This window comes from Hippopotamus amphibius, chromosome 1 (genome assembly GCF_030028045.1).
Source record: "Hippopotamus amphibius kiboko isolate mHipAmp2 chromosome 1, mHipAmp2.hap2, whole genome shotgun sequence".
In the NCBI taxonomy this organism is placed as follows: Eukaryota; Metazoa; Chordata; class Mammalia; order Artiodactyla; family Hippopotamidae; genus Hippopotamus; species Hippopotamus amphibius.
Window position 1 is genome coordinate 26,645,848 of NC_080186.1, and position 13,167 is coordinate 26,659,014.

General features: G+C 50.7%; 1 protein-coding gene across 2 annotated transcripts in view; it reads right to left on the minus strand.

Annotated features, from left to right (window-relative positions):
• The window catches only part of CSMD2 (CUB and Sushi multiple domains 2), a 629,134-nt gene that overhangs the window by 320,385 nt on the left and 295,582 nt on the right, over nucleotides 1-13,167 (minus strand). For both annotated transcript variants that reach the window (XM_057744228.1, XM_057744218.1), the window contains exon 6: nucleotides 5,197-5,309. In XM_057744228.1, the coding sequence (XP_057600211.1) occupies nucleotides 5,197-5,309 (113 nt within the window). The remainder of the gene's footprint in view (nucleotides 1-5,196; nucleotides 5,310-13,167) is intronic.

Below are 13,167 nucleotides of genomic sequence, written 5' to 3' on the forward strand. Positions count from 1 at the left end.
GACAAAGATTTTTCTAGAATGAAAATGTGACCACATCTCCCCTCTTGTTAAAACTGATCACTTCTCAGGACCATGGGATCAAGCCCAGCTTTACTGCAGCTTTTTACAACGAGACCCTGCCTCACCCTCCCGCCTCATGACTCGCTACCCCTCACTGCTCTCGACTGAAGACTTTGGTCCAGGTCAGCAAAGTTTTCTGTAAAAGGCCTGGGAGTGAATATACTAGGCTGTGGCCCATTGTACCAGTTGCAAACTACCCAAGTCCGGTAGCACTAAAGCAGTCACGGACAGTTTGTCTATGAATGAGAGTAGCTGAGTTCCAAAAGACCTTTATTTATGGACACTGAAATTTGAATTTCATATAATTTTATGTGTTTTGAAATATGCTTCTTTTGATTTTTTTCCTTCAACTATTTAAAAATGTAAAACCCATTTTTAGCTCAAGAACCATATGAAAACAGACAGGGGGCTGGGGCCGGCCTGCAGGCTGTAGTTTGCAGACCTGTGCTCCAGACACACAGGGGTATTTGTGGTTCCTCAGACCTAGCACTCTCATGTTATCTCACTTTAGCGTCTTCCCACTGTCTGCCTGGCATCTTGTTGAGACTCACACTGCCGTCACTGCCCTTTTCTGGCTTTCCTTAAGTATCTCCAGCAAAATCAAGCGCTCCTTTATCTCCAGTCCTAGAACCCTTCATCAGGCCTCAACTACAGCTCTTCTCATGCGGCACAGAAGTTACAGATTCATGTCTGTTCCTCTCTTTCACCTGCTCTCCGTGAGAGCAGAGACTGCCCTATGTGCTCATCTTTCTGTGCTGTCACATGGTAGTATCACATGGGACAAGCTCGCTGAGTGAAATACAACTGCCCACCTTCTGACAGCCAGCTCCAGGCAGGGCAAGCCTAGAACTCACACCCTCTGATACCATGCGATATTGGTTAAAACTGTGTCTGGCCACGAACAGCCCTAAATTCTGATTGGATCAAGATAAGAATGGAGTGTGTTGTGTTGTAGGTTAGTTAGATTTATTTTATTTTATTTATTTTAATTTTATTTTTTGTTTCTCTGGGACAAAACATCCATCGATAAAATCAGGAGTGGGTAATCATTGGCTCTGACGTGCCCTACATCCCTTGAGACTCTAATGCAATAAAGCTGAGCGCGGACGAAGCGGATCCCTGCTGATGACTCCCCGGGTCCACTCTTCAGCTTCTCCGCCGTGCCCTGTGCCCCCAGAGGCGGACCTCTGTGGATGGCTAGAGAACAAGCAGGCCCACTGGTCAAACTGCTCAGCCTTCTAGGGCACAGAGCACACCAGGGCAGAGCCTCTGTTCCCTTGTTGCTGGTTTCCTATTGGGTTGGCAGATGGGTGGCACAGCAGATGTGAGGGAGGGAGAAGGGAAAGATCTGGTGACAGATTCCTGAGCCCCCTCCTCCTGCACTGGTCACGGATTCCTGGGCCCCCTCCTCCTGCACTGGTGACAGATTCCTGGGTCCCCTCCTCCTGCACTGGTGACAGATTCCTGAGCCCCCTCCTCCTGCACTGGTGACAGATTCCTGAGCCCCCTCCTCCTGCACTGGTCACAGAGTCCTGGGCCCCCTCCTCCTGCACTGGTCACAGAGTCCTGGGCCCCTCCTCCTGCACTGGTCACAGAGTCCTGGGCCCCCTCCTCCTGCACTGGTCACAGAGTCCTGGGCCCCTCCTCCTGCACTGGTCACAGATTCCTGGGCCCCCTCCTCCTGCACTGGTCACAGATTCCTGGGCCCCTCCTCCTGCACTGGTCACAGAGTCCTGGGCCCCCTCCTCCTGCACTGGTGACAGATTCCTGGGTCCCCTCCTCCTGCACTGGTGACAGATTCCTGGGCCCCCTCCTCCTGCACTGGTCACAGATTCCTGGGCCGCCTCCTCCTCCTGCACTGGTCACAGAGTCCCAGCCCCCCCCCCCCCCCACTATAGGTTGGCAGTGCTCAGGACCCTCTGCTGTGCCAGGCAGCCCCTCTTCAGTGGCTCCAGCTCTTGCCCCTCCCTTTCCCTGGCGTGGTAAAGGCTTCCCTGCTGTTCACCCCCTGGGGAATCTCATCATCTCTCTGGGTTCTTTTAACCTCACCCTCACCTCTGTAATTGGATCTCTCACTAAACACTCTCCACTTAAAGCCATGTAGTAAGTATGTTCCTGTCTCCTGCTAGACCCCTGACTGAAACCTCGCTCTGCTCCTCTCTAGAACTGAATTTTCAAGCAGCAAAACTTAGAATGGTCTTTAGTGGTCCCAAACTTTTCATTCCCGTAGAGCAATGGCTCCCATTCGGGGGCTGATTTTGCACTCAGAGGACATTTGGCAAAGTCTGGAGAGTTTTTGGTTGTCATGACTCTGTGTGTGTGAGTGTGGACACGCGAGTGCGGGTACCAGTGCTGCTGGCATCTAGCATCTAGTGGGTAGAGGCCAGGGATGCCGCTGAACCTCCCGCAGTGCACGGGGCAGGCCCCCACAACAGAGGATCACCCAGGCCACAGTGTCAATTGTGCAGAGGCTGAGAAACCCTGCTTCATAAAGTTACCAGTTGAGTTTCCAAATGATCACTGTAGACCCTTGCACTAGGTACCCTCGGTCTGGAAAACACTAGAGAAAGTTCCCAGGGGAGAATCATGTATGTACACAATCAGGATACACCACAGTATATTAGCATGCCGGGTCCAGATGAACGCGGCTGGGGCTCAAACTCGGGCTCCAACATTCTGTCTATGTGACCTTGAGTGAGCGACCTACCCTCTCTGCAACTCTCGTCCCTCATCTGTAAAATGGGGCTGATAGTAGTACCTGCTTTACACAGTTGCTGTTAGGTCTGAATGAAGTAATAAAGGCCAAGTTCTTGAAACCCAGAGAGACACACTGGCACACACCAATGTGCAAATCCTGTTCCGGGCTGTGCTGGGGGAGTCAGAGAGAGAAAAAGAAAGGGCCTGCTTTTGAGAGGTTCATAACTAAAACAGCTTTTCAGATTGTGGGTTGTTCCTTGCTACAGACTTGTGAAATTGATTTCGAGGTTGCAACTAACATTAAAAATTGGAAAAGAAATTTTCAGGGTGCATCACACTTACTGAGGGTAAATACCACTTGGTGACATTTTCCTTTTAGTTCTACAGATAGATACGTGTGTCCTGGGTGGTGATGGAAAACGTATTTTTTTATGGTGGGGTGAGATTAACAAAACAAAGTTTAAAAGCTACCAGTCAAATAGGAAAAGTCAGGTACCCAAAGCACCATATGAGGAGGCCCTGTGATTTTGCAGGAAATCTCACCTAGGCCTGTGAATGAATTTGAGCTTTACCACTTATAGGTTGTGCGATCTGTGTGTGCTGGGCGAGTTATACAACCTCTCTGAGCCTCAGCTTCCTTAACTGAAACATGGGGATTAAAAACATACTCACCACTGCGCTGTGGGGAGAATCGAATGGGGCAACACTCACACAGAGCCTAGTACAGGGCCCGGCACACAGTAGGTGTGCACTGGATGTGCGCTCCTGACCTTCTAGAGACTGCTGGGCCTGGCTTCTCATTGCCTGTTGCCTGGCAGCAAACCCTAACCTATGACCATGACAAATGGGCCCTCAGAAACTTGAAATGTCAGAAACACCTGGCATCTATTTCATCAGATGAAACAATAACATTCATCTCTGCTTTTCTATTTTGGAAAACACAACAGAAAGATCCAGAGAGGTGCTTCACTCCCACAAAGGCCTAACCTAAGCGGCGGAAAAAATGTCTCCAGGAACGTTCTCGGAGCCAGGCTTTGTGAAGCTCGTCAGACGCCAAGCTGGTTTCCTGTTTATTTTTAAAAATATTTCAAGGGAGTCCTGCTACCAAGGCTAAGGAAATGAGGCTGTTCATAAAAGAGTCAGATCTTAAAGGTAATGCTTCTGCTCCCAGTGCTGCCTTTAGCCCAGTTTCCAGCCTGAAAGCCTGGCCCCGGGGGCCCCACTCCGCCAGTGCCACCACCTGGGTGGGCAGCGGGCTCGCTGTCCCAGCCTGAGCCTCAGAGCCTCCGAGGCAGGGCGTGGAGGGACAAGCCCAGGATCTCCTCCCCTGGGCATCAGCGCTCCCTCCTGACCCTCGGCGGTGAGGCAGTGATCACAGCTCCCTCTTCCATCCGGCCTGTGTCCTGTGCACGCCCATTCACTGCACTCACTCACAACACAGCCCACTCTTTATTCCCCAGGGCCTCATACAGGGCCGTCTACTTAATAGGTGCGCAATACAAGTTCACGTCGAATCAATTAGACCCAGCCCCAGTTTGTAACTGGTGACAGTAATGGCTTAATGAGCAACTTTGAAACTGACCCTTGGTGTTTATCTCTGTGGATAAGTTTTGTGTACTTTGAACAAACTCAAGGTTGAAAAAGACTGTTTTCATCTATTCCCACCCATTCACCACATTTTGGGATCCCCTCCAGGCGAGGAGAGCTCTCTGCCTTGGGGTTAACCCACTCCTCTTTACGGGTGACTCTCAGGGTTAGAAAATTCTTCACGATCGGAGCAGAAATCTGCTTACCTGCAGTTTCCACCTGCCATTCTTGGTCTGATCTCCTGCCACCAGACTCCTCTTCGCAGATCTGAGCATCTAAGCTAGAGAGATCCCTAAAGTCGTTTCGCCTATTGTTTGTCAAACATTTATGTTCTACATGAAATGAACGAGATTTGAAAAGTGAGCAGCTCTCCCACTTTATACTGGGGTAAGCTAAACTCTGCCGGTTAAGAGGGTGGGTTCTGGATTCAAAAGGCAGGAGTTCAGATGACCTGGGGAAACTGCCTTAATTTCTCTGGGCCTCAGCTCTCTTGTCCATCGCATGGGGATGGTGACAGTATTTACTTCACAGGGTAATGGTGAAGATGAAGTGAGATGACGCTGGCCAAGTGCCTAGCACAGTGTCTGGCTCTCGGGAGACCCTCCGTATAAACTATTACGATTTGCCTGCTCTGAAGAGGGGCAGCTCAGGGTACACAACTCTACACAGTTTGAGAAGTGTCCTCCTCTGGGCAACAGACCACAATGGCAGACGTAGAGACGCAGATATGCAGACCTCTGGGTCTGCAAATGAGAGCAGGACAACAGAGGCAGGTACACCCTGTAGACACACCGGACCCAGCTTGGGGACAGGATGGCCCAGGTGTCATCCCTGCCACCCGGCCCCGCCTACCTTGGTACTGGGCGCTGAAGCCGCGCTGCCGGTGGTTCCCGTCCGACGTGAAGTGCAGCCGCAGCCAGTTCTTGCTGCTGATGACGGGGGCCGGGAGACTGGCTCCGGTGAACCTGTGGGGACACGAGGCGGGGGTTCAGGGACCACCGCTGGTCTCCCCCACTGCCCACGCCCGTGCTGGGGCCTCCACCCAGGCCTGGCAGAAGGGAGGGCCAAGCGCCCCAGCCCCTCTCCAGTAGCCTGCAGCCCGGGCAGCTTGAGCTGGCTCCTCCAGGAGCTCTTCCCACTGCTGAGATGCTGAGAGGAGGGGGTGATGCTTCAGGCCCGGAGCAGAGGCCTATTTCTCCACCCCAGCCGTGGTCTAGCCGCCCGGGAGAAAGGTCCAGCCCTCCCAGCAGAGGCCCCATCCCCGCAGCAGATGTCCACATACCCACCTCCAGCAGAGATCCAGATCCCCCACAAAGGTCCAGCCCCCAAGCAGAGGCCCAGCCCCAGCTCTCCAGCAGAGGTTCCGCCCCCCACTCCCGGGCAGAGGTTCAGCTACGCCGAGCAAGCCCCCTAGGCCCTCCGAGGAGTCAGGAGAAAGGGCTCAGGCAGCCACCACAGGCAGTGCAGCTCTTCGCCGGTCTGAGAGCCTGTTTTGGGGTTACCCACTAGGCCCTGGGTCTCCTCTGGCTCCCGCCCCTGTCCCTGCTCCTCCGCAAGAGGCCTCCCCCTGACCGCTGGGCCACCCCTCCTCCCTTAGATTAGCCTCCTCTGCCTTCAGCCAGTCCGACGCAGTGGTGGGGCGCCAGGATGTCCCCCACCATTACTGGTCACTGCCCCAGCCTCTTGACCAGCTGCTTCCTGAGCCAAATTTCAAGCCAAGCAGTTCTTTCCTCTTAGAGTTGCTCAGAGCTCAAGAACCTTCCATGGCTCCCCAGGGCCCACATAAGACTGACCTTGCAAACTTTCCACCGTGTCCCCTGCTTGAAAGGGCCTCTGCTCAGCGCTGGCCCCTCCGCCACACTTGGGCTGAGCCCCAGGTGCCCCTCCTCCCTCTACTCATTCTCCTGCACCCCAGGAGCCCCGCCCCCCCCACAGACCCACAGCCTCCAGGGGGCCGGTGCCCAGTGTCTTCCTGCTCCTCCTCCTCGCATCTGAATCAGGGACAAAACCTCCTGTTTTGTCCCCTTCGGCACCATCCCTCCCACCCCGCCTGGACACGCTGCTTACAACTAAGCATTCCAAGCTTCCTCCTTTTCTGTGCTTTTGCCTTTTCTGCTGGAATATATCTAGGCGTAACCCTCTCTCCTGCACCAGCTATGTCCCCTGAGACAACTTCAGGAGGCTCTCAAAGACCACATCCGCAGGAAGGCCTTTCCTCCTCTCCTTGGCTCTGAGGCCACACAGACTCAGGTTCAGATCCAGGCTTCGCCACTTCCTACCAGTGTGACCTTGGACCAGTTATTTGATCTTCCTGAAAATGGAGTAATAACACCAGTCTGGAGAGTTGTGGGAATCAGTGAGAGGCCTTACGGGCAAAGAACCTAGCCCGGTATCTGACACATATTGGCTCAATAAACACCGTTTTCCTTTCCCCTGCTCTGTGACGCCACAGCATGTTATTCCAGTTGTAATCCATGTATCGAGGTGTGTGTCTCCCTAGGGCGATGCCTCAAAGAGGACAGTGCAGCCTGGTGGGTGGGTGGGTGGGCTGGGCCGGGGGAGAGGCTGGGGCTCTAGAGGGATCGCTGTGTTATCTTATGAAAATTACTTAAATTCTCCGTGACTTATCTGTAAAATGAGGATAATAATCCCTCTCTCAAAGGGTTGCAAGGATTGAATGAGATAATACACAAAGAAGACTTCAGCGCGGTCTCTGGGAAATAGAAAGCTCTTGGTAGACGGCAGCTGCTGTTTTATTCTCGGCCTTCTTTACTCCCCATCTTTGTACTGAGCACCTGGCACAACGCTTGATACGAAGCAGGTGTGTCAGGATTCCAGCAGAAAACAGGTGGCTCAGTCATACGAGAATAATTCCAGTTGAACGAATGGCCTCTTCACCACCACCAAGGATGGGGCAGGAACCCAAGGCTGTTAACAGGGGTCTGGTTACCACTCACAGGCCTGGAGAGGACATGGTTATCCCTGAAGGAGAGGGCTGCAGAGAAAGGGCCACCCTGCAGGACCCAGATCTTCAGTCAGCCGGGACTACAGCCAGTTTGTGCAGATCCCACCAGGAGGGAGCAAGGAATGAATACCTGGAACTCACTCTCCTGCCTCCCCTCCTCCAATCTACTGCTGATGCTTCTGTTGATCTAGCCCCATTGGAAGCCAGAGAGGAAGGGAGCATACTGATGTAGTCTCAGAAGTAAGTCTTCCTAAGAGTAGAACAGGGTAGACAAGGGAGGGGAGATGATCTAGAGGGGAGAAAGGAAGAGATCCAGCATGGTGGGTCTCCATCAATGCGTATTAGACAAATGAACTAATCAAGGAGCTTCTCACCCTTCAAAACTGAGTTTTTACTATAATGAAAATGCTGACACACCAAACTCCAGGAATATCACCCATATTGCTACAGTAAGAGCTATTACAGAAACCAATTACTGTATCTCACCAGATCCCATTTAAAATAGCTTATTACAGGCAGAGTCATTTAAGTTTTCTAAGGAGCCACAAACAGTATGGTGGGTTTTTTCTTCCCCAGGCCAAATTCAATTCTATCTCAATGACAAAGCTTGGAGGTTATTTACATAAGGGGAGTAGAGATAGGGAGGATTTACCTGAATAATTCAGAACCAAAGGCTGTTTATTGCAAAATGGAATGAGGGGAGGGTGCTGGGGTCCCAGGAGCAGGATGAGAGGAATGATCAAGGTCAGGGAGTCAGCGAGCTTCTCCAGCCCCGGGCTCCGCTTTAACCCCCAAATGTCCAGGCTAGAGGGGCCCGAGGGGACAGGACTCACCTCCCATTTCTCCTACACCTTCACCTGCTCCCAGGAAGCCTGACAAGTGTTCATTCCCAAGGCTTAAACTCAGGGCCCTGTGTGTCTTTACTCTGTTCTGCTCCTGCCTCCTTGGACGTAAACGTGTCTTCGAGAGTTTTCTTGGCATCTCTCAGAGAATTAAGGGCTTAAATGTTGGAATCATTTAACTCTCGTTTAAATAGTTTAACATTAAACTCTGCCATTGTGATGGTGTCATGCCTTGCTCAAAACTCTCCAATAAAAAGAACGACTGACACACACAACAATGTGAACGATTTTCAAAAGTATTATGCTGAGTGATAAAAGAGTATATACTGTATGATTCCGTTCATATGAAACGCTGGAAAAGACTAATCTACAGTGAGAAAAAGCACATCAGTGGTTGCCGGAGCCGGGGGTGAGAGGTACAGGTGGGGACTGCCTGGGAAGGAGGACAGGGGAACCCTCTGGGGTGACGGAAATGTTCTATGTCTTGAATGAGATGGTGGTTATACGGCACAGACACATTTGTCAAAGCACCCAGAAGTGAACATTTAAAAATGGGTAATTTTATTTTATGTAAATTATACCTTAATAGAATTAATTAAAAACAAATCTTCAATGGCTCTAATCCTTAGAGTCAAAGACCTCATCGGTGTCCACAGGCCTTAAAAAAGCCAGTGTGGGACTTCCTTGGTGGAGCAGTGGTTAAGAATCTGCCTGCCAGTGCAGGGGACATGAGTTTGAGCCCTGGGCTGGGAAGATCCCACATGCCACAGAGCAACAAAGCTCGTGCACTACAACTACTGAGCCTGAGCTCTAGAGCCTATGAGCCACAACTACTGAGCCCACGTGCTGCAACAACTGAAGTCTGTGCACCTAGAGCCCGTGCTCCACAACAAGAGAAGCCACTGCAATAAGATGCCTGCACACCACAATGAACAGTAGCCCCTACTTGCCACAACTAGAGAAAGCCCGCATGCAGCAACAGAGACCCAACTCAGCCAATAAATAAATAAATAAATAAATAAATAAATAAATAAATATATTTATTAAAAAAAAATAAAGCGAGTGTGCCTTCAACTCTCTTGTCTCCTCCTCTCCTTATTTTTTATGCTCCAGCCACACAGGTCTTCATGCTGTTCAAAACTGGCCAGGCCTTCCTCAGGACCTTTGCACGTGACAATTTCTCTGACTGCTGGCTGGCTCTTCTCTCAGACCTCCACCTGGCTCACCCTCTCACTTTCTCAAAGTCTTTGATCAAATGCCACCTTCCCAGTGAAGTCCTCCTGGTATGACTCTTGCCTGCCTTCCCTCTCTGAGCATGTCACACAGATAGACAGACAGACAGACAGACACACACACACACACACACATCCCATTCTCCAGTCAAACAGAAGACCTTATATGAACTGGAAAACACACTGCATTTTTGTGCTTCTCTGCCCTTGCACTTGCTGCTCTTTATGTCTTTTCCCACGGCACCAACCCGGCTGCACAGAGCGGTTAAGAAATTTGCACAAGGTCACACAGCTATTAATTGGCAGAGGTGGGATTCAAACCTAAACCATCCCACTCAACCCAGATAGAGCCTCTGTACTCAGGGAAGGCAGTGGAACAATTTAGGCTGAATTTCATTCTGTTTCTTTGCTTTCCCTCCCTCCCCACCTCACCCCCCACCCCAAGGATCCTCTTTAATTTTGCTCCCTGTTAGAATCGTAATTAAAGGAGAGAAACACAAAGAGAGATTCTCCCCTTCAAACCTTTCTGCCCACATTAACTTCACTATAGGGGGTCTGGGGAATTCCAAGTTTGCCTAGGAAATTGCTACCGTAGGACAACATAAAATGTATTTAAGCAATTACATTCAATTTTTTTTTCTTTTTGGTAAATTGACTTCCGTTAAATGGGGTTTCATTAATGGAATCTGGCTTGGGGAGAATTAAAAAAAAATCACTCCCTTTAATGCATGTAGTTGATTATGGAAAAAGTGGCTTTGAGTTCCTCTGCAGAAAGCTCTAAGCTCTGCCTTCGGTAATAGGAGAGCTCAGAGCAGACTGTGTGGAAAGCATTTCTTCTTAAGAAGCTTCTCATACAGTCAGGATGTTGGGTTGCTGAGAGACACGCCCCACAAGATGACAACAGTGATCTGCAAGGATTTGCTGCCTGATTTTAGACTGAGAGGAAGGAATATTAGGAGATCTTGGTTTAAAACTCAGCATGCCTGAAAATGGACATCCTCAGGGGAACATTCATTCATTCATTTACTCATCAAGCACATACTGAATACAAGGCACTGTGCTTGCCGGTGGGTACCACTTCCACTGTGGTTCCCTAGATGTGAAAGTTCCTGCAAAGCCTGTCATCTACAAGGTTCGGCTTCACCGTCTCCTTTTCTGTGCAGCCTCTGCTCTTCAGTCAATAGCCTCTGGCTTCCGTGCTCCCAGAACACCTTCTGTGGGCTTTATCTCTTAACCAAGTTATGTGCACAGCCTGGATCGGATTCAGGCTTGAAGAATCTTCCAGGGCCAAGCATAAACCACCCTTCCACCAGGCTCTCCCACCACTGGCCCGGGAGAAGGTAACATAGAGGAGGTGCCTGCCAGCCCCCTCCCGAGCCCTGCCCTTCCCATCTGCTATCTGCTCTCCTCCCTGGGGAATGGAGAGAATGCCATGACACAACAAGGGAGATCCTTCTGGAAATGTCTTGGTGGTGGCGGCAAAGGGCACCAAGGCCCTTGTTGGAGGCTGACTCCTGCTTCCCCACCCAAGCTCCCTCTCACTCCTGAAGTGAGCCTTCACTGACTCAGACCTGACATTCAGTCTCATCACAAATGATTTCCATATCAGTTTTGCTTTAGCCAAATGCCTAGGACTCTTGCTATACTGAGAAAAACCTTTTTCTCAAGACAAACCCATGATGTTACCTATCTTCCAGAAACTGGGTGAATGCCTGGGGTGAGTGCAAGTCCCTTTTGGCTGTGGGCTGCTGGAGTACCCCCCCCCCCCCAAAATTATCTTTGGAAAAAGGCTCCTTGGCTTCCCCAGGCTCTGGTTCCCAGCAGTGCCTGCCCACCCCGGGTGCTGAGGCAGCTCTGCAAGGCCTGAGCTACCCTATAAAGATTCAACTCCCGGCTTCCTAACCGTATGTTTTGGGGGTTGTTTACTCTGCTTTGAACAAATCAAAGCTTCCCCTCCCCATCAGTCCTGATCCTTAGTGCTCCCTCTCCCCATGACCTGCACCCTCCTCCCAGTCACCCCACCCAGGCACCATGCTTCCATTCCTTTGCTCCTGTGGCCCACTGTGGCCACATCGTCCCTACCTCACGAACCCGTCATTCCTCAGCCGCTCTACAGGGACAGCCTTCTGATCTGCCCTCTGCCTGCCTCCACCTTCCATACTCTGTGCAGGCATGTGCTCAAGTCGCTGCCTTGCTGGAAACCCAGCAGCAAAGGTCCGCTGGCTGCAAGATAAAGCCTAAGCTCCCCTCTCCAGTGACACCCTCTTTGAGCTCCAGGCACTTTCATGTCTCCATGCCTTTGCATATGCTGTTCCCTCTGCCTGCAATGCCCTTTCTTGCTGCCCCACTTGATTACCTGGGAAAATATCACTGATCCCATGAACCTAACCAAATGCCTCCTTTCCTCCACCTCTCCCTGCCCCCATGGGAAGAGGAGCACCCTCCACCGTGTCCCCTTTGCACCTTGGACCCGCCCCATTGTTGTACCGAGGACAGCAAATTGTAATCATCTTTTGACTTGAAGACCACCTCCCTGACCCGAAGGCAAGCTCCATAAGCGCAGGGACAGGATCTTCTTTGTCTCCGTGGTCCAGCAACACAGCACCGTGCCTGGCACACAGAACAAATCAGTTCCATAGAACCCTGGCTGGCAAAAAACAGTGTGCTGTCTCTTTTGTCAGTAAAGTGTCACTGGGGCACAACTGTGCTCATTCATTTACTTATCGTCTGCTTTCAGGTTACAAAGGGAGAGCTGAGTAGCTGTGACAGAAACCATAACCAAAATATTTATCTTGTCCGTTACAGAGTTTACTGACACCGACCCTAGAAGTCCTGCAAATGATGAAGCTGGTTGGTAGGGACTAATTCCCAAGTGGGGTATAATGAAAAGAATACATTCATAACTTAAACATTTCATTATAATGTAAAAATACTTGAAGGCACTTTTTTTTGATGTTGCCAGTCCATGTAATGCAGGAGCGAGGTCTTTCCTTTAACCATGGTTTCCTCTCCGCATTGTCTGTCCTACATAAACTACACCCATAATGTATCCCTCACCATTTCCGATTCTGCCACAGCTCATACAGTCAACTCACATTTACGGAGCATCTGCGATGGGCCAGGCATCGTGCTGGGCACCAGGGATGCAGCAGTGGGCACGGCAGACCTGGTCCCCACCCTGATGGAACGGGTTCATTGCGTGCCCGTCTCTCACTCACTCACACCTAATACTTAGGAAGCAATTCTTTTTAGAGAGTCTCTTTCATGGAACCATGCCAAGGCATTCAATTTGGTTTCCAGAGATGCAACTACGCTTCCTTTCACACTCATATTTCATCAGTTTATGTGATGTTTAATTTAAATCACATAATTACAATAACAAGTACAACTGGCACCTAGAGAGTTGGCAATGAACCCACCCGATTCTCAGAAAGTGCAAGGCTCGGCCAGGGGGAGCACAGAGTGCACAGGCATTGGGGGTGGGGGTGGGAGGCAGCCTGCAGGCAGCCAGCACTGTGTGTGCCACGGTGCCTCGGGCAGGAAGATCTATCAAGGCTGGGAGTGCCAGCTACTCCAGGAGCTGCTTGGGGGAAGATGGTTAAAGCACTTTTATGACACATGCTTTGTGAATGAATGAATGGATGAATAAATGAATGAATGGATGAGCGAACATGAGAACAGCAGTCTCTTGCTTTCCTCAGTGGGGCATCTTTTCTAATGCTGCCCCCTTTGCAATCAGGAGGGTGGGAACCAGCCAGTCCTAACGTCATATTTGAGAACTTCA